The sequence below is a fragment of the Prionailurus bengalensis genome, chromosome B3 (genome assembly GCF_016509475.1).
Source record: "Prionailurus bengalensis isolate Pbe53 chromosome B3, Fcat_Pben_1.1_paternal_pri, whole genome shotgun sequence".
In the NCBI taxonomy this organism is placed as follows: Eukaryota; Metazoa; Chordata; class Mammalia; order Carnivora; family Felidae; genus Prionailurus; species Prionailurus bengalensis.
Window position 1 is genome coordinate 116,736,720 of NC_057355.1, and position 26,887 is coordinate 116,763,606.

Below are 26,887 nucleotides of genomic sequence, written 5' to 3' on the forward strand. Positions count from 1 at the left end.
GATACTGAATGTAGAATTTGATCTTGACAGAGTACAGAGTCATGATACAACTTAATTCCATAGTGAAAAGTGATTGTACAGTCTAGGCCAACACAGTAGCATGAGGAAAATTATGAAGCAGAAATGAAGCTACATTGTAAGAGGACATAGAATGGAGTAGAGGAGGCTAGCCAGTTCTAATTATATTGAAGTTGCATAGAATTAGTGGAGCCAGAGCATCCTTGACAGCCAGTTGTTTCTTTTTTTTTTTTTTAATTTTTTTTTTCAACGTTTATTTATTTTTGGGACAGAGAGAGACAGAGCATGAACGGGGGAGGGGCAGAGAGAGAGAGGGAGACACAGAATCCGAAACAGGCTCCGGGCTCTGAGCCATCAGCCCAGAGCCTGGCGCGGGGCTCGAACTCCCGGACCGCGAGATCGTGACCTGGCTGAAGTCGGACGCTTAACCGACTGCGCCACCCAGGCGCCCCAACAGCCAGTTGTTTCTGAAGAAGTGAAAGATCCATGTTGCTAAGCAGGTGAATTTAGAACTTAGTTACCTGGGAGATAAAAGGAGGAGGGCTTATGTTTCCCTTTGTTATGTGAGGTCAACTACCAACCTTTGCTCATTGATAAGTGTGGTACAAACCATTAAGAAAGAAAAGACCATGGAAATAACTTTATTGTGTTGGTAAGTCATCTGTTAAGTTTGGTTTTCTGCATGAGTTGGGAGCCAGAGTAGGACCATGGATAATGTGAAGTTTCTTAATTTTTGTTTTGTTTTCCTTTTTAAAGATGGAAGAAACTTGAGCATGGGTGGGGAGTAAGGTGCTGCAGTAGGGTGATCAACTACTCCAGTTTTCCTCAGACTGAGGACATGCCTGGGATGCGGGGCTTTCAGTTTTAAAACAAGGACAGTCCTGGGTGAACTAGAATGAGTTGGTTACTCTGACTGCCAGTAAAGAACAGATGAAATAAAGTTGAAAGTAGAGAACATTAACAGAATCAGTCCACATGTAGGTAAGAGATGTGATGTGGAACAGAAGATGAGGGGCTACTACCTGAATTTGGGGGAGAACTACTTTTCCACTGAGACTGGGATATGGAGTGGGATAGAAGAGAGGTAGAAATGTGTATGGATTCAGATAGGTATGTAACAGTGAAAATCGTAGAAAGCATTTCATCTTTAGATTTGGCATCACTAGGGGCGCCTGGGTGGCTCAGTCGGTAAAGCGTCCGACTTCAGCTCGGGTCATGATCTTGCAGTTTGTGAGTTTGAGTCCTGAGTCAGACTCTGTTCATTCTGTGTCTTCCCCTCTCTCTGCCCCTCCCATGCTCATGCTCTGTCTGTCTCTGTCTCTCAATAATAAATAAATGTTAAAAAAAATTTATAGATTTGGCATCACTATATATATATATCACTATATATATATATATAGTGTGTTGAAGAATAAGAAATCCATTTTATATTGTGATTCAGTGGCCACACATATACAAACACCCCCAAAATTTTGGCACCATCTGTATGAGTTGCTAAGGGACTTCTAGGAATGGCCTCTAATATTTTTACTCAATTTCCTTTAAAAACATCCTGCAGGTCATGATCCATTAAATTGATTTTATGACTCTCTAATTCAGACATTGGTGACAGACAGATGGGAAAATAGTGCATTCAAGCATGATGGAATAAGAGAGGAGATGCACAGGTAGAGAGGTCTTTAGGAATTTGGCATAGCTGTAGGGAAAGAAAGAGTTGATAAAACATATGGAGGAGGGCTGTTGTCTACTTTGAGATTCCGATAACATTAGAAAACAAAGATTTTTTTAAAATTTTTTTAACGTTTAATTATTTTTGAGACAGAGAGAGACAGAGCATGAACGGGGGAGGGTCAGAGAGAGGGAGACACAGAATCTGAAACAGGCTCCAGGCTCTGAGCTGTCAGCACACAGCCCGACGCGGGGCTCGAACTCACGGACTGCGAGATCATGACCCAAGCGGAAGTCGGCCGCCCAACCGACTGAGCCACCCAGGCGCCCCAGAAAACAAAGATTTTTAATGACACTGCTTCACAGTATTAATGGAGGGTGATGTTCCTTTAAGAATTTGGGTGTCTGAGGTCCTAAGAATAATATAAGGAGGACAACGAGTATGGCTCAAAGATTCTTTGGAGAATTTCCTTTTGTTGTCTGCTCTCAAGATGAGCTCTAAGTATAATAGGACATGGTTTATAGAGCTCAGCAGCCTTCTCTCCAACACTCTTTTGGCCCTTCTCACTTTCCATCCTCCCATCCACAATGATTCCCACTCCATAATAAACAACAAACATACAAAGAAAGCTATGAAGAGCAAATCTAGAAGTCAGGATTTCACCCAATTCAGAGATCTTTATCCTTGGAAGTTTTCATATAGTTGAATTTGTCTATGAACTTTGCTGTTCCCTTGTGGGCTACTTGCACCTTGGAATAAAGTGTTTATCCACTGCTCACATGGGTCCAAGCTCTCTAGGCAGGTTAACACTAAGAATATTGTTCAGATCAATACATCCTCCTATCTACCAGCACACATATAGCAAATCTAGAATAAATAATAAACTAAGATAATGTATATTAAGAAGGAAAAGATGAAGTCTACTTGGTTAACTATTTAACTCTGTGACTGAAAGGCAATCAGAATGAATGGATTTTTAGCTACTGACACTATACACAAATGAGGAAACCCAGAATATTAGGGATGTGTAAATGTAATGTCCTAGAAAATGAAGAAAAGAGCAATAAGGCATAGGAAAGTTTGAAATATCAGCTGATTTCTTGTCTGCATTTCTTAGGATGGAGAACCCAGACAAACTATTCCAGTTCCAATTGTGGATTCCCTTTTTAAGATCTTCACACATATTGTTTTGAGCATCCCCCTGCCCCCACGGCAGTAGTGCATGCTAGTTTGATAGAGAAATGGAAAAAGGATGTGACAGAATTAATCCAAGTTTTGTTTTGTTTGTTTGAAAAGAATCTAGCCTCACAACTTGTTATTGGTAACAAAAAATTACATAAATTATTGAATTTCAGAAAAACTTTATCAAGTTTTTTATATATGAGTTACAATATTTCAAGGCATTTCAAATTTTCCTGTGTAGGGCTAATTTTGAACACTCTTATATTGATGAGTTTCATAAACTACATTGCTTAAAATTTCCCAGGGGTTTATGGAGGTCTATACATTAAGAGTCCCTAAATCATAACCTTTATTAGTCTTAGATTAATCTGGTTCAGATCATAATTATAATGGTCTGATTGCGTGTCTGTTTTCCCACAAACTCAGTGCTTCTTAGCCTAATTTTTGTCATTTAGCTGAGACTATGATGAAGTCTACAGACACTCTCCTCAGCAAAAGAACACAAAACATTTACAATATTAAATACAATATTATAGGCACCTTAAAGCTAATTCTTGTGCCTGCCACAAATTTCTGCCCTAAACGGATAATTTATTTAATGCTCTCTATTTTTTAGTTCTCTAGTATCTAGCACAATGTCTGTACTTCATATACTTCAAACACATAAATTCTTGTTTAACACATAAGGAAAGAAATGCTTGAGTGTTGCTAGTCAGACTTCATGCCATGTACAGAAATTATCCACTGTCAAAAGCTGTCAGTAAATATATTTGAGCAAACATTAGGAATTTCCCCAATCCTAAAATTCCAATAACTCTGATGATGTTGCCTCAAGAAGACAGAGTTCCTTTTCCCAAGCCTTTGAACTTTATAGATTCTCATTTTCTCTCTATAAAGCATTTTCTTTTGTCTTTGACATCCTTCTACAGATAACAATGTTGTTCTCCCCATTCCTTTAGAGGATATTAGCTTTTTAGGAATCTTTTCCTCTTCTAAAAATAATAATCAAATACGAACACATTTTAAGTAGCATTCATCCATAATCCAAGTACTTCACCTTTTTTCATTTTTCACTGTATAAAGAACTATAAGGGCATCTGGGTGGCTCTGTCAGTTGAGCATCTGACTCTTTGTTTTGGCTCAGGTCATGATCCCAGGGTGGTAAGATTGAGGCCTGTGTCAGGCTCCACACTGGCCGTGGAGCCTGTTTAAGATTTTCTCTCTTTCCCCCCTTCCTGCCCTTCTCCCCGACTTGCATGTGCTCTCCGTCTCGAATTAAAAAAAAAAAAAAAAAAGAACTATACTAGGCATTATAGGGATACTAAAATGAGTTAAAATCATAAATCTGGCACTCAGCAATCTTGCAGTCCAGAGAGCTGTGAATGAATGCAAACACAGCGAGGAGACAAGTAAATAACTTGCAATAAAGAAAGATTAAAGCAAATCATAAGACCAATGCAAACTGACATTAAGAAGTGTATTGTTTATGATCTCTCCAGTTTTGACAGTCAAAGGGGAAAGTATCAGTAGTTATACAGGGGCAACAGGCATAGACCAACATGGTCTTGGACAAATTGAGATACAGAGTCACCCTACTCTTAAGTCTCTTTAGTTTGGCGTTAAGTTTTTATTGTGGAGATTTTCATACCGCCTACATGGGTTGAGATAATTGTATGAAAAACCCAAGTACTTATCATCAATCTTCGATCATTATCAACATATGGTCAATACTGTCTTATTATACCCCTCTAAATTCCCACCCCCATCTATTGAAAGCAACTCCCAAGCATTTTAATTCATTAATCACTTTTTTGTCATTCAATTCTTTCTCATTTTCCTTATCCAATCCCACCACCTCCCCACCCTTTTATTTTCACTTTCAGCACCGCAGCTGATGTCCATTTCTGCCAGGACGCAGATCCTTAAAGGTCAGCTCTACACAATGACCAATCAGGAGGAACCAGAACAGCAGTGCCTCACACTCTTTTTCCCTCGGAAGATGACTTCATAACGGTGGCTGGTGAGGCTGAGGTGGCCATGAGAATTGTTCTCCTGCTGTTCTGGGTTGGAATGTCTCTGTTCCCTGCCAGCTTCTCCCAGGCCGGGCCCTCCCAATGCCTCAGCAACCCAGAAGTTGTGGTCCCCTTAAAGGTGACTGGCAAGGGCAGAAGTGCAAAAACTCCAGGCTGGCTCTCCTACAGCCTACAGTTTGGGGGCTGGAGACATGTTGTCCATATGAAGATCAAGAAGCTCTTGGTTTCCAGACACTTCCCGGTATTCACATACACAGATCAGCATGCTCTTCTCCAGGATGAGCCTTTTGTTCCCGACGACTGCTACTATCATGGTTATGTGGAAGGAGTCCCTGAGTCCCTGGTTGCCCTCAGTACCTGTTCTGGAGGTTTTCGAGGAATGCTGCAGATAAATGACCTTGCTTATGAAATTGAGCCCATCAGGCACTCTACCACATTTGAACACTTGGTTTATGAGATAAACACTAATGAGACACAATTCCCACCTATGAGATGTGGCTTAACAATGAAGGAAATTGCACTCCAACAGCTGAGATTTGAAGAGGCTAACAAACCAACTCTGAAGCAAAATTCTAATGATAAATGGTGGACCCACTCATGGTTTCTGGAGCTGATTGTGGTGGTAGAGAGCAATTTCTTAGTTTATTCTCAAAGCAACTTCTCAAAGGTACAGGAGGATGTGTTTCTTGTTGTCAACATAGTAGATTCCATTTATGAGCAGTTGGGTACTTATGTGATTTTGATTGGGATTGAGATTTGGAATCAAGGAAATGTTTTCCAAATGATAAGCATAGAACAGGTTCTGAAGGATTTCTCTCAGTGGAAACAAATCAGTCTTTCCTGGCTACAGTATGATGTTGCACATTTTTTCATAAAAAATTCACTTATAAGTGTACTTGGTATAGCCTATGTTGCAGGAATATGTCATCCTCCTATTGATTGTGGTGTTAACAATTTCCAAGGAGACTCGTGGTCTCTTTTTGCCCTCACTGTCGCCCATGAATTAGGACATACTTTGGGTATGCAGCATGATGAAGAATTCTGTTTGTGTGAGCAAAGTGGCTGCATCATGAATGCTACCAGAGTTCCAGCAAAGAAATTCACCAATTGTAGTTACACAGATTTTACAAAGACCACTTTAAACCAGGGATCATGTCTACACAATATTCCACATCCAGGGGAAGTCTTTATGCTTAAGCGCTGTGGGAATGGTGTGGTTGAAGGAGAAGAGGAATGTGACTGTGGATCTATAAAGCAGTGTCAACAGGATCCCTGTTGTCTGGTGAGCTGCACTCTGAGGCCTGGGGCTGCTTGTGCTTTTGGGCTTTGTTGCAAAGACTGTAAGTTCATGCCATCAGGGAAACTCTGTAGACATCAGGTCAATAAATGTGACCTTCCAGAGTGGTGCAATGGGACATCCCATCAGTGCCCCGAAGATGTACATGTGCAGGACGGGGTTCCCTGTGGTGACAATGCCTACTGCTATAGAGGGAGGTGTAACAACCATGAAGAACAATGCAGGGAGATTTTTGGTGAAGGTGCAAAGGGTGCATCTCAGAGTTGCTACAAAGAAATCAACACTCTGGGAAACCGTTTTGGCCACTGTGGTATAAATGGCACGACATACCTAAAATGTAATACCTCAGATATCTTTTGTGGCAGAGTTCAATGTGAGAATGTGAGGGTTATTCCCCATCTGAGAGATCACTCTAATTTGCAGCAAACTCACATCAATGGTGTCATCTGCTGGAGTGTTGACTATCATGTAGGAATGGACACACCTGATGTTGGGGAAGTAAAAGATGGCACTATGTGTGGTCCAGGAAAGATCTGCATTCACAAGAAGTGTGTCAGTCTGTCTCTCTTATCACAAGTCTGCCTGGCTGAGACCTGCAACATGAAGGGGATCTGCAATAATAAACATCACTGCCACTGTGACTACGGGTGGTCCCCACCGTACTGCCTGCACAGAGGCTATGGAGGTAGTGTTGACAGTGGCCCAGCATCTGCCAAAAAAGTTTTCTTGCTGCTAGTTGTGAGTCTTACTTTGTCTGTTTTGTTTTTACTGTCAACTGCTATATTTATGTACTTTAGAAAACATTTTGGTCCCAAGGAGACTAAGGCACTGTCTTCAGGTTAGGAAAATGCCTCTAATTTAATATCCTGTGCATTATTAAGTTTTAGTCTCTTGGCAGGGAAAATGTTACTACATGCCCCAAACCAAGCACATTACTGACAATTTACAGAAAAATGCAGGAAACTTCCCTTTTGTCAGTATCAGAAGTATCAGAAACATTGCCATTAAGCAAAGGTAATTCCTAACATCTTCCTATCTACTGTTCATTGTTATAAGCAGCAAATAAAGCTCCATTTCCCCCAAATTTATCCTCTTTGTGTTTCTTGAGCACAGATATGATTCATGGGAAACGCAGGAGACAGGTATGTGAGAACACAGACTTCATTTACTTCCAAAGTAACTTTTCAAAGGTGCAGAGAATGTATTTCTTGTTGACACAGTGGATTCCATTAATCAGCAGTTGGGTACTTATGTGATTTTGAGTGGGATTGGGATTTGGGATATTGGAAATGTTTTCCCAATGATAAGCACAGAACAAACAGACTGCCAAGTTCATGCCATCAGGGGAACTCTGTAGACATCAGGTCAATAAATGTGACCTTCTGGCATAGTGCAATGGGACATCCCATCAGTGGCCAGCAGATGGGTATGTGCAGAATGGGATTCCCTGTAGCAACAGTGCCCACTGCTATCAAAAGAGATGTATAAAGGAGGAGAGATTACTCAAATGTTTCTAACATTCTGCTCCAAAATCTGAAAAGAAAAATGATGATAATGTTTGTCCCACCCAACCTCCTGGGTTTATTTGGTAACCAAAAGAGAGAAAGAAATGAATTTTTATTAAAGTGTAAACAAATTGTTTGTTTAATAAAAACTCCTGACCCTCTTCTTTCTGTCCTTCCTGGCTTTCTTTGCTTTAATTTGGCAGTTTGGGTATGCTCTTGAAATATTTGTTTTGAATATCAGAACTTAATCTCTATGAGGTCAAGGTTGTTTTTGTCTTTTGTTGTAGATATCCCAATACCAAGAACAGTGCCTAATACACAATACCTTCCTGGATGAAGTAATTAATTTGAATGAATTAACTGCATGAAATTTATTAGGAAGTAAAAATAATACTTTGGTCCTCTTTTTAAAACCAATGCAGCTCTTGCTCAAAATTAAATTTTAAATATTTAAAATACATGCCATTTATAATGTTCCCTTTGGCACCTTCCCAGTTTCTTTGTCCTCCAATTTTTCTTCTCAGTCCCTTTGGAAATCCTGTCTCTTAAAAATACGTGTCTAATCAGACACCTTCTATATATGGTCCAGATGATTTCTGAATGCCACTCTTTGTAAATTGAGTCAAACAACCTTTATAATATAATTTTCCATTATGCTTTGCACATATTGCATCCTCTGGCTATTTTCTGTTTTGAATATACTTGGCTGTGTCATGATTCTACACACCTGTACATGTAATTTCCATTGCCAAAATGCTGCTTACCATCCTCCCCCACTCCCTTGCCCTTGGAAACTCTAATTTTCCTCTTAGAGGTCAAACATCTTATCTTTGGAAAAGCATTTCCTTGTGAAATATTAGATGTTCTACTTGTGTACTCCTGTCACTTTGTAGTCATCTCTTTGATGCACTCTGGAATAGATGAGGAGAAAGTCTAACAGCCAGGGACAGAAAGAAGAAAAGGATGTCTAGTGGAACCATAGAAACAGGGGAGGATGAACCAAGAAGACAATCTGATTAAACCTAGTTTTAGAAGATAAGTCAGAGAAAGGTTCACATGTTTTAAGCATATATGTTCACATAGAGACAAAAGGCAGCTGCTCCAATTTATTGATCCTCTTTTAAAATTGAGCATTTGGGGCACCAATTGACCATTTGGGGAGCCTGGGTGGCTCACCACATCGAGCTCTGTGCTGACAGCTCAGTGTCTGGAGCCTGCTTCGGATTCTGTGTCTCCCTCTCTCTCTGCCCCTCCCCGGCTCATTCTATCTCTCTCTCAAAAATAAGCATTAAAAAAATTAAAACAAAACAAAAGAAGGTTAAATTTGATTACAGTCAAATTTACCAATATAATATTCTTTATTTTTAATTTGAGAGAGAGCACACAAGCTGAGGAGAGGGACAGAGGGGGAGACAGAATCTTAAGCAGGCTCCACGTTCAGCACAGAGCCTGATTCAGGGCTCAATCCCATGACCCTGGGATCAGACCTGAACCGAAATCAAGAGTCAGACACTCAACCGACTGAGCCACCCAGGATCCCCTATTAATCTAATATTCTATTTACTGGGTTTTATATTTTTGCTTGAGATTACTTTGAGAGAATCTTTTTTATATTTGGTAACATGTTGGCTTCAGTTTTTTTTTTTTCAACGTTTATTTATTTTTGGGACAGAGAGAGACAGAGCATGAATGGGCGAAGGGCAGAGAGAGAGGGAGACACAGAATCGGAAACAGGCTCCAGGCTCTGAGCCATCAGCCCAGAGCCCGACGCGGGGCTCGAACTCACGGACCGCGAGATCGTGACCTGGCCGAAGTCGGATGCTTAACCGACTGCGCCACCCAGGCGCCCCTTGGCTTCAGTTTTAATGGTTAAATCTGGATTTTATTTTGCTATAAGGAGTGAAATAGGACTCCAACCATATGTTTTTCAATTGGCTAGTCAGTTGTTCCAATATATTTTATAAGCCATTGTTTACTGTTTTACTGGTAAGTTAAGATTTTGTATTATATTTTAATGTTAATTTGTTAGTCACATTATTTTACTGGTAAGTTTTTATAAGAAGCCACACCTTTTGCATTATTTCTAATTTTAGGAAAACTGCATTATTACTTTGTTAGTTGAGTTCACTAGGGCTGGATATCAAGATTAGTGGGTAGAATTTAACCTCCTTATAACAAACATAGAGTCTTTTACCTATTGTTTTAATCTGGGTCCTCCAAAAAGCAGACAGACCAGGATTTAAGTGGAGTTAGTTTATTTGGGAAGCACAATCAGGAGTATATTAATGAGCAAGTTTCCACTGTGGGGTCATCCCCTGTGAACTCTCTAAGAAGTCATATGAAATATACTTTGGAATATGCCTCCGTGGTACAGGAGAAAATATTCTGGAAGAGAAGTGAAATAAAGATGTTTCATTTATTATTATTTGGTGTTCACTGGAGCAGAACTTTTAATTTTCTTTAGGAACTTTTCCTTTGTATTCACAACTTGACCATTTGGCACCATCGATCTAGCTTTTGGTCTGTCTCAGATTTCAACATGCTTTCCTCCCTAAGCTTAACCATTGCTAGCTTTTGATTTAATATGAGAGATGTGCAACTTTTACTTTCACTTGAACACTGAGAAGCCATTGTAGTTATTAATTAGCCTAATTTCAATATGGTTGTGCCTTAGGGAATTGGGAGGCCCAAGAAGAGGGAGAGAGGTCAGTGCAACAGTCAGAAAACAGAAAACATCATCAATTAAGTTTACCATCTTAAATGGGCATGGTTCACGACAACCCAAAACAATCACAACAGCAACATCAAAAATCACTGATCACAGACCATCATGACAAATATAATGAAAATGTTTGAAATAATATAAGGATTACCAAAATGTAACACAGAAAACTGAAGTGAGAAAATGCTGTTGGAAAAATGGAGCTGACAGACCTGCTCAGAGTTGCCAAAACCCAATTAAAAAAAAAAAAGTTCTCTGCCAAGTACAAAAAACCCAAAGCAAACAAAGAAAATGAAGTATGCCTATATACATCCAAAATCTTGCTTCAAAGCTATGTTAACTCTTCTTTTCACAGTATAATAACAAAATAATTTATATTTGAATAAAATATAAAACCCAGTAAACAGAATATTAGATAATTTGACACTCCTCAGAACGTCACACTGGTCCACCATATTGGTGGAAGCATGCTAACCAAATATGGGGAATGGCAAGTATTGTGAATCCATGTCAGAGTATGGGAGAAAAGCTACACAAATATTTAGGGGCCTGTCACACTGGGGATATTTTCAGGGGTACAACAGTGGGAGCACACTAAGACATTCCTTTCAATCTAAAGAACAAATTAATAAAACCCAAGTCTCCTATCACTGATAAAGAAGCATACTGCCTGATAGTAAGTCACTCTGGCCCCACCCCTTCTCCTTCTCTGCTTCCTTCTCTTTTTCCCTCACCTTCTTTCCCTTCTTTCTCTTTGATTTTCTGCATTCATTTAAACATAAATCTGCAAAAACACCTACAAAAATTTCTAGGCCTTTAAAAACTTCATTGAAATGTTCCTGAAGATTTCAAGTATATGTAAAAATGGAAACAGTATAATTATGAACTCATATACTCCCAGTAGCCACATTCAACACACAAGATTTTGCGACTCCTGCTTTGTTTATCCCAATTTTTCTGCTGAAATATCTGTAGAACAAGTCCTAGATTTTGTGCTATTATACTCCAATTCACTTCAATATGCATATCTAGAATAGCTTCTATATTTTCGAGGTGGTAGTAAATTAAATAATATATTATCTGAAAACAGAATGTAACAAGTTAATGATGTATATTATAAACCCCAGAGCAACAACTAAAATATTTTAAATTGTTTTTTTAATGTTTTTATTTATTTTTGAGACAGAGAGAGACAGAGCATGAGCAGGGGAGGGGCAGAGAGAGAGGGAGACACAGAATCGGAAGCAGGTTCCAGGCTCCAAGGTGTCAGCATAAAGCCTGACGTGGGGCTCAAACTCACGGACTGTGAGATCATGACCTGAGCTGAAGTTGGACGCTTAACTGACTGAACCACCCAGGTGCCCCTAACTAAAAAATTTTTTAAAAGAGATATTAGTAGTAAGCCAATAATGGAGATAAAATAAAATTCAAAGAAATATTCAACCAAAGAAGGCACAGAAATAGAAAAAAAAAGTTATGAAGAGCAGATGACACAAACAGAAAACCAATATAGGTCCAGCTATAAAAATAATTACAAAAAATTTATATAGCCCAAATACACCAATCAAAGGTAGACATTACAAAATTGGTTTAAAAAGGAAGGTGTAATCATATGTCTATAAGAAACATTCTTTAAGCAAGTCATATAGATTAAGATACTAGGATGGTAAATGTTAGTTACATAAACATTAATTGTAAGTAAGGAGAATTGCTAAATTGACATCAGAAGATGTGGACCTCAAGACAAAAAAGTACTTAGAGACAGAGACATTTCATAATGATAAAAAATGGTCACTACATCAAGAAAACATAACAATCCAAATTGCATAGGCACATGATAACAAAAATATAATAAATGTATGTAAAAAACTGGCAGGTAAAAGGAGAAATACACAAGCTACTATTTGTGGAGTGATTATTTCAACATTCCTCCCTCTCTAATTAATAGAACAGGTAGATGGAAAATCAGTAAAGATATAGAAGACTTGAGTAGCTGTATCAACCGACTTGACTCATGTGACATTTATAAAACATTACATCCAACATTAGCAGTATACAGATTCTTTTCAAGTACACGTGGAACATTCACTATGCTGGTCTATGAAACAAGTCTTTAGAAATTTAAGAGATTTTATTTATTTATTTATTTATTTATTTATTTATTTATTATTTTTTTATTTTTTTAGAAAGAGAGTGTGAGCAGGGGAGAGGGGCAGAGGGGGAGAGAGAGAGAATCCTGAAGAGGCCCCACACTGAGTGATTAAGCCTGACATGGGCATTAATCCCACAACCCTGGGATCATGACCTGAGCCAAAATCAAGAGTCTGTTGCTCAATCGAGTGAACCACCCAGGTGCCCAAGAAGTTTAAAATTATGCAAGTAAGTTAGAAAACAAAATGTAAGTAAGTTAGAAAACAATTACAAAAACATACTGTGAAACTCACCCAAATATATGGACATTAATCAACACATCTTTTACTTGTGAATGACAGGAGAAATCATGAGAGAAATTGGAAAATATTTGAACTGAATGAAAATAAACTTACTGCATGTAAAAATTTGTGAAATGTAGTGAAAGCAATACCAATACAATTCCTAGCTGCATTTTTGTAAACATAGACAAGTTAATTCTAAAATTTACATGGGAGGGCAAATGAACAAGTATAACTAAAATAATTTTGAAAAATGAAGAGAAAGAAGAATCATACTACCCTATTTAAAGATTTAATACAGGTGCACCTGGGTGGTTCAGTTTATTAAGTGTCTAACTCTTGATTTTGACTCAGCTCAAGATCTCATGGTTCTTGAGTTCGAGCCCTGCGTCAGGGCTCAGTGCTGTGCTCTGAACTGTCAGTGCACAGCCTGGTTGGAATTCTCTGTCTCCCTCTCTCCCTGCCCCTCCCCTACTCCCTTTCTCTCTTTTTCTCTCTCAAAATAAATAAATAAACTTAAAAAAAAGATTTAACACCAAGCTACAGTAATAAAGACAGTGTAGTACAGGCAAAGGGATAAACGTACAGATCAGTGAAACAATAGAAAATCAAATTGACAAATATAAATATCACCATTTGGTCTTTGATGAAGGTGCAAAACCAGCTCTATGGAGATAGCAATCCATCAAACAAATGGTGTTTTAACTTTTAAACATCCTTATGCAAAAAAAGTGAATGCTTACACTTTCTACAAAAATTAACTCAAAATGGACCATAAATCTGAATATAAAATGTAACCTATCAACTTTTAAAAGAAAACGTAGGAAAATCTTTGTATCCTTCAGTTAGGCAGACCTCTCAGAATTGACACCAAAAGCACAAGCCATGAAACATTAATACATAGGACTTTGTCAGAAATCTTTTGCTCTATGAAAGGCACTATCAAAAGAATGAAAAAACAAGCAAAGTTTGGAAGAAAATATATGTAAATCACATATTCAGCAAGGGACTTGTATCCAGAGTATATAAAGGGAATCTTAAAACTCAACAAGCAAAACAACAACCCAATTTTTAACAGCAAAGGACTTGATAAAAGTTCTTTATCAAAGAGCATGGAAAGATAATAAACAGGCACCTGAATAGTTGTTTAACACCATTATCCAATAAAGAAATGCACATTAAAACTACCATGAGATGAGTATGAAAGCTTTTTTTGTGTCTCGCGTCCATGAAATACAGTCAGACCAGCACTAAACCATCCTCCACACCTAGAAAACTGATCTGAGGATTAACACAACAAGCTGCACAACCTGAACTACAGAACTCAGCAGGTACGTGGTGAAGAAGGTGAACTGGGGGAGAGAGAGGCCACGGAGGGCAGGGAGCTGTTTTTGCGTGTGGAGAGAGGACACAGATGGGGTGGGGGGAGGGAGAATATCGGAAAAGCACCCCCCCAAAAAAAAGCAGCTGGAGAGAAAGTGGAAAAGTGGAAACAGCCGCAGGGACTGAACTAAAAAGGGAGAAAGGAGAAAGGAGAGGGCTTAAATTCCATTAAAACTCTATAAAGAGGGGGAGTGCAGAGTCTGAAACTGCGCAGCTCAATATCTGGCCATGCTCTGGTGAGAAGAGCAAATCCCTGGGAGCAGAGTGAAGTCTGGGATTCTTCAGGCCACACAGGGAGGGGCGGTTCCCCTGCTGGGAGGACATCTGGTAGAGGCTGTGTGGCTCCCCCAAAGGCCCCAGTGGACCCAGGAGAACAACCACATTTGCTGGTGCTGGAACAAGGTCATTGTGGGTGAAACCTGGTGCCAGATGTGTGTTGTGATTTTCCATAATCCCTGAAACCCTGCTGCCACCTGATCACACGAACTTTTTCTGGGGTGGGCTGGCACCCAGCCCCAGTCTCTGGGCATTGGCATTGGCAGCAGCACAATCCCGCAAATGTTTCTGGGTGCAGCCGGCACCCAGGGAGGTGCTGCCTGGGGTTTGGTCATGGATGGTGTAAAAGCAGGGAGTGGAAGGAAGCCAAGGAAAAAGGACAGGTATGCGATTGCTGGTCGGGGAGCGCACAGAGTTCCAGTACTAGAGACTGGGTAGCTGGGTGATACCATTTTCACTGCTCCCGCGCATGCGCATGCGCATACACACCTACAAGCGCCACAACAATCCACCCCAGTAGGCTAGCAGCGCCATCTAGTGGAGAATGGAGCCATTACACCAAGCCCTGCCCAACTGGGCCAACCTTGCTCTTCAGGAACACAAGTTTCTCTGCCTACTTAGTTTACAGACTATAAAGCGCTTCATAGGTTGACTTCTAGGGGAAAAATGAAGTAATTTCAGTCATATTTCAGTCTATTCAGTGGTCCATCTATTCAATTTTCTTTTTTTTTCTTTTTTTTCCCTTTTTTGTTTCTTTTCTTTTTATTGAATACAGAAAGAGAAAAAATTTATTTTCATTTTCAAATTTTATTAAAAATATTTTTAATTTTTTTCTGCTATATTTTTTACTTTTGGGTAAATTTTTTCAAATTCTATTTTTTTTCCATCTTTTCATTTTATTCTATTTCAGTGTATTCATTTTTTCAAATTTTCAAATGATTTCCTTTTTTATTTTCCTTTCCCCTTTTTTCTATAATCTATCAAGCTCCTTTCAACACCCAGACCAAAACACATCTAGTATCTAGCATCATTTATTTGATTTTTTTGTTTGTTGTTTTTAATTTTGTAATTTTTAAAAAATTTTAATTGTTTTTAATTCTTTTTACCTCATTAATTCCTTTTCTCCCTTCAAAATGACAAAATGAAGGAATTTACCCCAAAAGAAAGAGCAGGAAGAAACGACAGCCAGGGACATAACTAACACAGATACAAGCAAGATGTCTGAATCAGAATTTAGAACCACAATAATAAGAATACTAGATGGAGTTAAAAATAGATTAGAATCCCTTTCTGTGGAGATAAAAGAAGTAAAAGCTAGTCAGAATGAAATAAAAAATGTAACTGAGCTGCAATCTCGAATGGATGCCACGGTGGCAAGGATGGATGTGCAGAGCAGAGAATCAGTGATATATAGGACAAACTTCTCGAGAATAATGAAGCAGAAAAAAAAGAGGGAGATTAAGGCAAAAGAGCACAATTTAAGAATTAGAGAAATCAGTGACTCATTAAAAAGGAACGTCAGAATCATAGGTGTCTCAGAAGATAAAGAGAGAGAAAAAGGGGTAGAAGTGTTATGTGAGCAAATCATAATGGAAAACTTTCCTAACCTGGGGAAAGACACAGACACCAAAATCCAGAAAACACAGAGGACTCCCATTACATTCAACAAAAACTGACCATCAACTAGGCATATCGTAGTCAAATTCACAAAATACTCAGGCAAGGAGAGAATCATGAAAGCAGCAAGGGGAAAAAAGTCCTTAACCTACAAGGGAATACAGATCAGGTTTGCAGCAGACCTATCCACAGAACCTTCATGGGCCAGAAAGGAGTGGCAGGATATAGTCAATGTGCTGAATCAGAAAAATATGCAGCCAAGAATTCTTTATCCAGCAAGGCTGTCATTCAAAATAGAAGGAGAGATTAAAAGTTTCCCAGACAAACACAAATTAAAGGAGTTTGTGACCACTAAACCAGCCCTGCAAGAAGTTTTAAGGGGGACTCTCTGAAGGGAGAAAATAAAAACAAACAAACAAATAAATAAATAAAGACCAAAAGCAACAAAGACTAGAAAGGACCTGAGAACACCACCAGAAACTCCAACTCTACAAGTAATATAATGGCAATAAATTCATATCTTTTGATACTCATTCTAAACATCAATGGACTAAATCGCCAATCAAAAGACATAGGGTAACAGAATGGATAAGAAAACAAGATCCATCTACATGCTGTTTACAAGAGACCCACTTTCAACCCAAAGGCACCTTCAGATTGAAAGTGAGGGGATGGAGAACCATCTATCATGCTAATGGTCAACGAAAGAAAGCTGGAATAGCCATACTTATATCAGACAATCTAGACCTTAATTTTTTTAATGTTTATTTATTTTTTAAGAAAGAGAAAGAGCATGAGTGGGGGAGAGGCAGAGAAAGAGGGAGACACAGAATCCAAAGTAGGCTCCAGGCTTTGAGCTGTCACCACCGAGCATGATATGGGGCTTGAACTCAGAGAACATGGGATCATGACCTGAGCCAAAGTCGGATGCCTAACCGACTGAGCTACCCAGGCACCCCTAATTAACTTAAAAAAAAGTTTTTAATGTTTATTTATTTTTTAAGAATGAGAAAGAAGACAATCTAGACTTTAAAATAAAGACTGTAACAAGAGATGAAGAAGGGCATTATATCATAATTAATGCCAAGAAGACCTAACAATTGTAAATATTTATGTTCCAAATGTGGAAGCACCCAAATATATAAATCAATTAATCACAAACATAAAGAAACTCATTGATAATAATACCAGAATAGTAGGGAACTTCAACATCCCACTTATAGGAATGGATAGATCATCTAATGAGAAAATCAACAAGGAAACAATGGCCTTGAATGACAGACTGGACCAGATGGACTTAACAGATATGTTCAGAACATTTCATCCTAAAGCAGCAGAATATACATTCTTCTCCAGTGCACATGGAACATTCTCCAGAATAGACCACATACTGGGACACATACCAACAAGTACAAAGATTGAGATCATACCATGCATATTCTCAGACCACAATGCTTTGAAACTCGAAATCAACCACAAGAAAAAATGTAGAAAGGTAACAAATACTTGAAGAATGAATGGGCTAACAAAGAAGTTAAAGAGGAAATTAAAAAGTACATGGAAGGCAAGGAAAATGATAACACAACCCAAAACCTCTGGGACACAGCAAAGGTGGTCATAAGAGGAAAGTATACAGCAATCCAGGCCTTCCTAAAGAAAGAAGAAACGTCTCAGATACAAAACCTAACCCCACACCTTGAAGAGCTGGAAAAAACAAATAAAACCCACAACCAGCAGAAGACAGAAAATAATAGATTAGAGCAGAAACCAATGCTATCGAAACCAAAAAAATAACGGAACAGATCAATGAAACCAGAAGCTTGTTCTTTGAAGGAATTAACAAAACTGATAAACCACTAGCGAGTTTGATCAAAAAGAAAAAGGAAAGGCCCAAATAAATAAAATCAAGAATGAAAGAGGAGAGATCACAACCAACACAGCAGAACAAAAATAAGAGAATATTACAAGTAATTATATGCCAATAAAATGGGCAATCTGGAAGAAATGGACAAATTCCTAGAAACATTTAAACTACCAAAACTGAAACAGAAAGAAATAGAAAATTTGAACAGACCCATAACCAGTAAAGAAATCGAATAATTTGGGGAATCAAAATTCTCCCAAAAAACAAGAGTCCAGGGCCAGATGGCATTCCAGGGCAATTCTACCAAACATTTAAGGAAGAGTTAACACCTATTCTCTTGAAGCTGTTCCAAAAAATAGAATTGGAAGGCAAACTTCCAAACTCTTCCTATGAAGCCAGCCTTGATTCCAAAACCAGACAAAGACCCCACTAAAAAGGAGAATTATAGACCAATTTCTCTGATAAACATGGATGCAAAAATCCTCAACAAGATATTAGCCAACTGGATCCAGCAATACATTAAAAAAAATTATTCACCACGACCAAGTGGGATTTATACTGGGATGCAGGGCTGGTTCAATATCTGCAAAACAATCAATGTGATTCATCACATCAATAAAAGAAAGGACAAGAACCACATTATCCTCTCAATAGATGCAGAGAAACCATTTGACAAAATACAACATTCGTTTCTTGATTAAAAACCTTCAAGAAAGGGGACGCCTGGGTGGCTCAGTCGGTTGAGCGTCAGACTTCGGCTCAGGTCATGATCTCGCGGTTTGTGAGTTCAAGCCCCACGTCCAGCTCTGGGCTCATGGCTCCAAGCCTGGAGCCTGTTCCAGATTCTGTGTCTCCCCTCTCTCTGCTCCTCCCCCACTCAGGCTCTGTCTCTGTCTCTCTCTCAAAAAAAATAAGTACACGTTAAAAAAATAAATAAAAATTAAAAAAAAAAAACCTTCAAGAAAGTAGAGATAGAAGGATCATACCTTGAGATCATAAAAGCCATATATGAAAGACCCAACGCTAATAACATCCTCAAGAGGGAAAAACTTAGAACTTTCCCCCTAAGGTCAGGAACAAGACAGAGATGCCCACTCTTGACACTGTAATTCAACATAGTATTGGAAGTCTTAGCCTCAGCAATCAGACAACACAAAGAAACAAAAGGCATCCAAATTGGCCAGGAGGAGGTCAAACTTTCACTCTTTGCAGATGACATGATACTCTATATGGAAAACCCAAAATATTCCACCAAAAAACTGCTAGAAGTGATTCATGAATTCAGCAAAGTTGCAGGATATAAAATCAATGCACAGATATCGGTTGCATTCCAATACACCAACAATGAAGCAACAGAAAGAGAAATCATGGAATCGATCCCATTTACAATGGCACCAAAACCCATAAAATACCTAGGAATAAATCTAACCAAAGATGTAAAAAACCTATACACTGAAAACTATAGAAAACTTATGAAAGAGGGGCGCCTGGGTGGCGCAGTCGGTTAAGCGTCCGACTTCAGCCAGGTCACGATCTCGCGGTCCGGGAGTTCGAGCCCCGTGTCAGGCTCTGGGCTGATGGCTCAGAGCCTGGAGCCTGTTTCCGATTCTGTGTCTCCCTCTCTCTCTGCCCCTCCCCCATTCATGCTCTGTCTCTCTCTGTCCCAAAAATAAATAAACATTGAAAAAAAAAATTGAAAACTTATGAAAGAAAATGAAGAAGACACAAAAAAATGGAAAAAGATTCCATGCTCCTGGATAGGAAGAACAAATATTGTTAAAATATCAATACTACTCAAAGCAATCTACATATTCAATGCAATCCCTATCAAGATAATACCAGCATTCTTCACAGAGCTAGAACAAACAATCCTAAAATTTGTATGGAACCAGAAAAGACCTCGAATGGCCAAAGCAATCTTGAAAAAACAAAACCAAAGCAGGAGGTATCACAATCCCAGACTTCAAGCTGTATTACAAAGCTGTTATCATCAAGACAGTATGGTACTGGCACAAAAACAGACACTCAGATCAGTGGAACAGAATAGAGAACCCAGAAATGGACTCACAAACATATGGCCAACTAATCTTTGACAAAGCAGGAAAGAATATTCAGTGGAATAAAGACAGCCTCTTCAGCAAGTGGTGCTGGGAAAACGGGACAGTGACATGCAGAAAAATGAACCTGGATCACTTTCGTATACCATACACAAAAATAAACTCAAAATGGATGAAAGACCTAAATGTAAGACAGGAAGCCATCAAAATTCTCGAGGAGAAAGCAGGCAAAAACCTCTTTGATCTTGGCCGCAGCAACTTCTTACTCAACACATCTCCAGAGGCAAGGGAAACAAAAGCAAAAATGAACTGTTGGGGCCTCATCAAAATAAGAAGCTTCTGCACAGGGAAGGAAACAATCAGCAAAACTAAAAGGCAACTGACGGAATGGGAGAAGATATTTGCAAACAACATATCAGATAAAGGGTTAGTATCCAAAATCTATAGAGAACTTATCAAACTCAACACCAAAATAAATTAAATAAATAAATAAATAAATAATCCAGTGAAGAAATGGGCAAAAGACATGAACAGACACTTTTCCAAAGAAGACATCCAGATGGCCAACCGACACATGAAAAAATGCTCAACATCACTCATCATCATGGAAATACAAATCAAAACCACAATGAGATACCACCTCACACCTGTCAGAATGGCTAACATTAACAACTCTGGCAACAACAGATGTTAGGGAGGATGCGGAGAAAGAGGATCCCTTTTGCACTGCTGGTGGGAATGCAGATTGGTGCAGCCACTCTGAAAAACAGTATGGAGGTTCTGGGTGGGGGGTGGAGTTGTTCTGTATTCTGATTGTGGTAGCAATTTACAGGAATCTGTACATTTGCTGAAATTCTTAGAACTATTCACTAAAATAAAGTCAATTGTACTGTATGACAATTAAAAAATTAAAAAGAAATCAATGTAATTCACCACATTTACAGACTAGAGGAGAAAAATTCTATAATTGCCTTAATGGATGCAGCAAATTATTTGACAATATTTAACCCTCATTTATGACTAAAATGGTCAGCTAACAGTAATAAAAGGATATTTCCTCAACCTTGGTAGGCATGTATGAAAAATCTACAGCTAATATCACATTTCATGGCAAAGCACTGAACATTTTCTATATGACTGGGAGCAGGGCAAGGGAGTCTGCTATCCTCACTCTTCTTTATCATTATTCTGGAGGTCTTAGACATGCAATAGACAAAGAAAAAGAAAGGCATACGGATTGGATAGGAAAAAAAATGAAATTCACTTTTATTAATGAAGATATCATTGTGTATACTAAATTTACAAAAAAAATCTATCAAAAACCACATAGGGTACATTTAACAAGGTCACATGATATAAGGTCAATATGGAAACATAAATTATATTCTATGTAGAGTAAGTATTTGGAAAAATAGTAGTAAAACAATATTAGTTAAAGTAGAATAAGAATTTTAAATACATAGGGATAAATTCAACAAAGTATGTGTAAACCCTGTACAATTAAAGTTATTTAAAAAATACTGAGAGAAATTTTAAGAGACCACAATAAATCCCTGTTTCTGGATTATAAAACTGGATTAGATATTGTTAATATGTGTTCAATTCTTCCCAAATTGATCTACAGATTCAATGTCATGCCAATAAAAATACCAGAAGACTCTTATGTAGGAACAGACAGCTGACTTAGAATCTTATGGAAATGTAAATAACTTTGATTAGCCAAAACAATTTTGAAAGGAACTAGACAATTACCCTCAAATTTTCTTATGCCCTTCAGCAGCTAACTCCCCACCCCTTACCTTATGCAGCTACTGATATGATTTCTGTCACTATAGAATTTTGTCCATTTTAGGATTTCATATAAATTCAAATAGTATGTATTCTTTTTAATCTTGCTTCTTTCACTCAGCATATTTTTTTAAGTTCTTATTTAAATTTCAGTTAGTTAACATACAGTGTAATATTAGTTTCAGGTGTAGAATTTAGTGATTCAACACTTACATACAATAAATACCCAGTGCTCACCACAGGTGTCCTCCTTAATCCCCATCACCTATTTAACCCATCCCCCCTCCCCACCTCCCCTCTGGTAACTCAGTTTGTTCTCTATAGTTAAGAGTCTTGTTTCTTGGTTTTCCTCTCTTTTTCTTCCCTGTATGTTTGTTTTGTTTCTTAAAATACACCTATGAGTGAAATCATATGGTATTTGTCTCTGACTGGCTTATTTCACTTAGCATAATACTCTCTAGCTGCATCCACATCATTGCAAATGACAAGATTTCATTCTTTTTTATGGTTGAGATATCACCTCACACCTGTCAGAATGGCTAAAATTAACAACACAGGAAACAACAGGTGTTGGTGATGATGTGGAGAAAGAGGAACCCTCCTGCACTGTTGTTGGGAATGCAGACTGGTGCAGTCACTCTGGAAAACAGTATGGAGATTCCTCAAAAAGTTAAAAATAGAACTACTCTACCATCCAGCAATTGCACTACTAGGTATTTACCCAAAGGATATAAAAATACTAATTCGAAGGGACACATGCACCCCGATGTTTATTGAAACATTATCGTTACTCAGCATATTTTTTGAAAGTCATCCATTCATCAGGATTGTGTAGAACTGGCATAAGCAACAACACATAGATCAATGAGAGACAAAAGAGTCCAGAAAGAGATCCATGCATAAATACTCCATTGATTTTATGGCAAATTTTTAAAAATTTGTTTGTTTTGAGAGAGAGAGAGAGCACGCACTCATACAAGCTGGGAAGGGGCAGAGAGAGAGGGAGAGGGAGAGAGTGAGAGAGAGAAAGAGAGAGAGAGAGAATCCCAAACAGGCTCTGTGCTGACAGCAGAGAACTGGATGCAGGGCTCAGTCTCACGAACCATGAGATCATGACCTCAGACAAAGTCGAACACTTAACCAACTGAGCCACCCAGGCGCCCCGATTTTGTGGCAAATTTGCCAAAGTAAATCAAGGAGGAAATGAAAATCATTTTAATAGGGACTCTGGCACAACTGTATATGCTTATTGAAAAAAATTACCATCATCTTTCATAGTGTAGAGAAATAAACTCGAGATGCATTACAGATGCAACTATAAAAGTTAAAACAATACGACTTCTAAAAAAAATAGGACTTCCTAAAAAATCAACATAACATTAGGATAAGCAATGACTTTTTATAAAATGTATAAAAAGGACTAACCTTAAAGTAATTGGTAAATGGATTTAATCAAAATTAAAATTCTCTGCTTTTCCAAGAACACTGGTAAGAAAATGGGAGAAAATATTCAATTACACACACATAAAAATACTCCCAAAAGAAGACGTAAAAATGGTTAATAAACGCATGAAAAAAATGTTCAACATCATTAGTCATCAGAGAAATGCAAGTTAAACCACAGTGGCAGACCAGTGCAGACTCACTAAAATGAGTAAAGATTAAGTCCAATGGTACCAGGAGTCTGGGGGATAGAGCCAGCTGGAGTTCTCATCCATTATTACTGGCAGTGTACATTGTTACAACCACTTTACAACACATTTTTGGTGGCTTCTTGGTAAATATACTCATTGCATGCCCAATAATCCTCCTCTTAGATGTTGGTTTACCCAGCAGAAATTAAGCCGTGTTCTACTTGTGTATGAACAAGACTTACATATAAACATCCACTGCAACTTTACTCATGAAACAGCCAAAATACTGGAAACAACCCAAAGATTCATTAACAGCCCTAGTGGAATTGAACTGGTCTCCCCAGCGACAGTGGGAACAGCTTTTCCATCTACATCTGAGGGGTTAACCTGGCATTACCTGAGGAAATGGTAATGATCTCCCCTGAGATAACCACCATATAAGACAGTGCTAATGCTGATTCTCCTTGGGACCCACCCCCACCACCTTTCTTTGCTTCTAGACCTATAACTAGAGTCAAATCCCAGAGGACCCCTAATGATGAGGCATAAAACATGACCCACGAGAAGGTGCACTATACTCAAAAAGAACAATTTAAGTTTTCTAATTTATACCAACAGACATCCAGGGAACACGGATGGATACTGAGGGTGTGGGATAATGGTGGAAGAAACATAAAGTTGGGTCAGGCCGAATTTATTGATATGGGCTCACTAAGCAGAGGTTTTGCATTTAACGCTGAGGCCTGGGGAGTTAGAAAGGGCTCTAACAGTTTGTTGGTTAATTGGCTGAAACATGGACCAAAAGAAGGCCAATCTTGAACCAATTGTAAATGCCTGACCTGCCTTGGCTTAACATAGAGGAAGGGATTTGGAGGCTTAGGGACACTGGAATGTTACAGTGGACTTGTCATTTAAGACCTACTCACCCACACTGAGGGTCCAGAGGACATATCTTTCACTAATACTTTGAGAAATTTGTGAGGGGAACCAGCATCCTTGAAGATCTCTGTGATGGCTCTTCTATGTAGGTCAGACTTTAGAGTGGGAACCATAGCCACTCAATTGTAAACCTAGAAGTATTAGGAATATATGGGTCCCAGGGAAATAGGGGGTCAAATGGCAGCACTCGACCACCAAAGATAACGTAGGCATGGTTACCATAATGAACATAAGAGTCAAAATAATCTGACTCATGCACACCCATGGTGTTGGCTAGTTAATCATGATGTTCCTAGAAGTGAAATAGAGATTCTTACTTGATCTATATAAGCATAGAAGTTCCAAGTCAACAGAAAGTCTAACTCCAATCATAAAAGCAGTGAATTGCAGTCCTTCAATCAGTTCCGAGTTGAGCCAGTTTACAGACCAAGAACCTTTTGAATACATGGGAAGCCAAGTACCCTTTAGGAAGAACCCTGATACACCAGTGAAAATTTACATGGTTAATCTTTCTCCCAGTCTTTCCCAGAGGGACCTATAGCCTTTTAACAGGGTTGTACATTGGGGAAAAGGAAATAACCATACCTTTCAGAGACTACTGGACCTTGGCTCTGAAGTGACACTGATTCCAGAAGACCCATAATGTCACTGTGGCTCTCCAGAGCCAGTCAGAGTAGGAGAGCTTATAGAGGTCAGGTGATCAATGGGAATTGGGCTCAGGTTTGTCTCACAGTAGGTTCAGTGGCTCCCCGAATGCATCCTATGGTTATTTCCCCAGTTGCAGAATATGTAATTAGAATAAATATACTTAACAGGTGGCAAAATCCTCACAATAGTTCCTTGACCTGTAGAGTATGGGCCAGTATGGTGGAACAGGCCAAGTGGAAGCCATTTACTACTGTCCCTACCTAGGAAAATAAACAAAAAGCAATACACATCCCTAGAAGGATTGCAAAGATAAGCGCCACCATTTGAAAGGTGCAGGGGTGGTGATCTCCATCACATTCCCACTCAACTCTCCTATTTGGGCTGCACAGAAAACATATAAATCTTAGAGAATGACAGTGTATTATTTTATTACACAGCTGCTGTACCAGATGCAGTCTCATTGCTTGAGAAAATTAACACATCCTTTGGTACCTGGTATGCAGCTATTGATCTAGCAAATGCATTTTTCTTCCATACTTGTCCATAAGGCCCACTAGAAGCAGTTTGCTTTCAGCTGGTAAGGCCAGTGATATATATATACATATACCTCTTTAGGGTTATAGCAACCCTCCATCCTTATGTCATCATTTAGTTCGCAAGGATTTTGTCTTTCCCTCCCGCAAGATATCACACTAGTCCATTGCACTGAGGACATTATGCTGACTGGACCTAGCGAGTGAGAAGAAGCAGCAACTACTCTAGGCTTATTGGTAAGACACTTGCACATCAAGGTGGGAAGTAAATCTAAAATTCACTTCTACCTCAGAATGTTTAGGGGTCCTGTTACTTAGGACATGTTGAGATATCCCTTCTAAGATGAAGAATAAGTTGTACCTGGCTCTCCTACAACTAAGAAAGAGGCACAATACCTCTTTGGATTTTGGAGGCAACATATTCCTCACTCGAGTGTTACTCCAGTCCATTTACCAAGTGACCTGAGAAGCTGCTAGTTTTGAGCAGGGCCCAGAAGAAAAGGAGGCTCTGCTACAGGTCCAGGTTGCTGTACGACTGCTCTTCCACTTGGGTCTTATGATCCAACAGATCTGCTCGTGTTCGAATTGTCAGTGGCAGAGAGAGAGATGCTGTTTGGAGCCTTTGGCAGGTCCCTAGAGATGAATTACAATGCAGGCTTTTAAGATTTGGGGGCAAGGCTCTGCCATCACCTTCAGATGAGAAATAGCTTTCCTTTTGAGAAATAACTTTCCTTTTGAGAAATAGCTCTTGGCCTATTACTAGGTCTTAATAGAGACCAAATGCTTGCTCATGGGCACCATGTTACCATGTGACCTGAGGTAACTGTCACGACCTGGCTGTTCTCTGACCATCAACCCACAAAGTGAACCTGTACACCAACACTCTATCAAACAGAAGTGATATATACAAGATCAGGCCTGAGCAGATCCTGAAGTAAGTTACATGAAGAAGTGGCCCAAGTGTCCAAAGTCCCCACTCCTGCTCCACTGCCTTCTCTCTCCCAGCCTGCATATACAGCCTCATGGGGAGTTCCCTGTGATCAGTTGACAGGAGAAGAGAAGACTCAGGCCTGGCTTACAGATGGTTCTGCATGGTATGCACATCTGACTGTGGACAGCTACAGCACTGCTGCCTCTCTCTGAGACATCCCTGAAGGCAGTGGTGAAGGGAAATCCCCCCGTGGGCAGAACTCTGGGCAGTGCACCAGTGGGCAGTTTGGGCAGTTTTTCACTTTGTTTAGGAGAAATGGCAAGACGTGGGATTACATAACAATGTGTGGGCTGTGGCCA

General features: G+C 39.0%; 1 protein-coding gene across 1 annotated transcript; it reads left to right on the plus strand.

Annotated features, from left to right (window-relative positions):
- The first annotated feature begins 496 nt into the window (after positions 1 to 496).
- ADAM21 (ADAM metallopeptidase domain 21) lies at positions 497 to 7,865 on the plus strand. The gene is made up of 2 exons (XM_043556472.1): positions 497 to 670; positions 4,753 to 7,865. Exon 2 carries the CDS (start codon positions 4,907 to 4,909, stop codon positions 7,040 to 7,042), a length of 2,136 nt encoding a protein of 711 aa, XP_043412407.1. The 5' UTR covers positions 497 to 670; positions 4,753 to 4,906; the 3' UTR covers positions 7,043 to 7,865.
- The last annotated feature ends 19,022 nt before the right edge of the window (positions 7,866 to 26,887 follow it).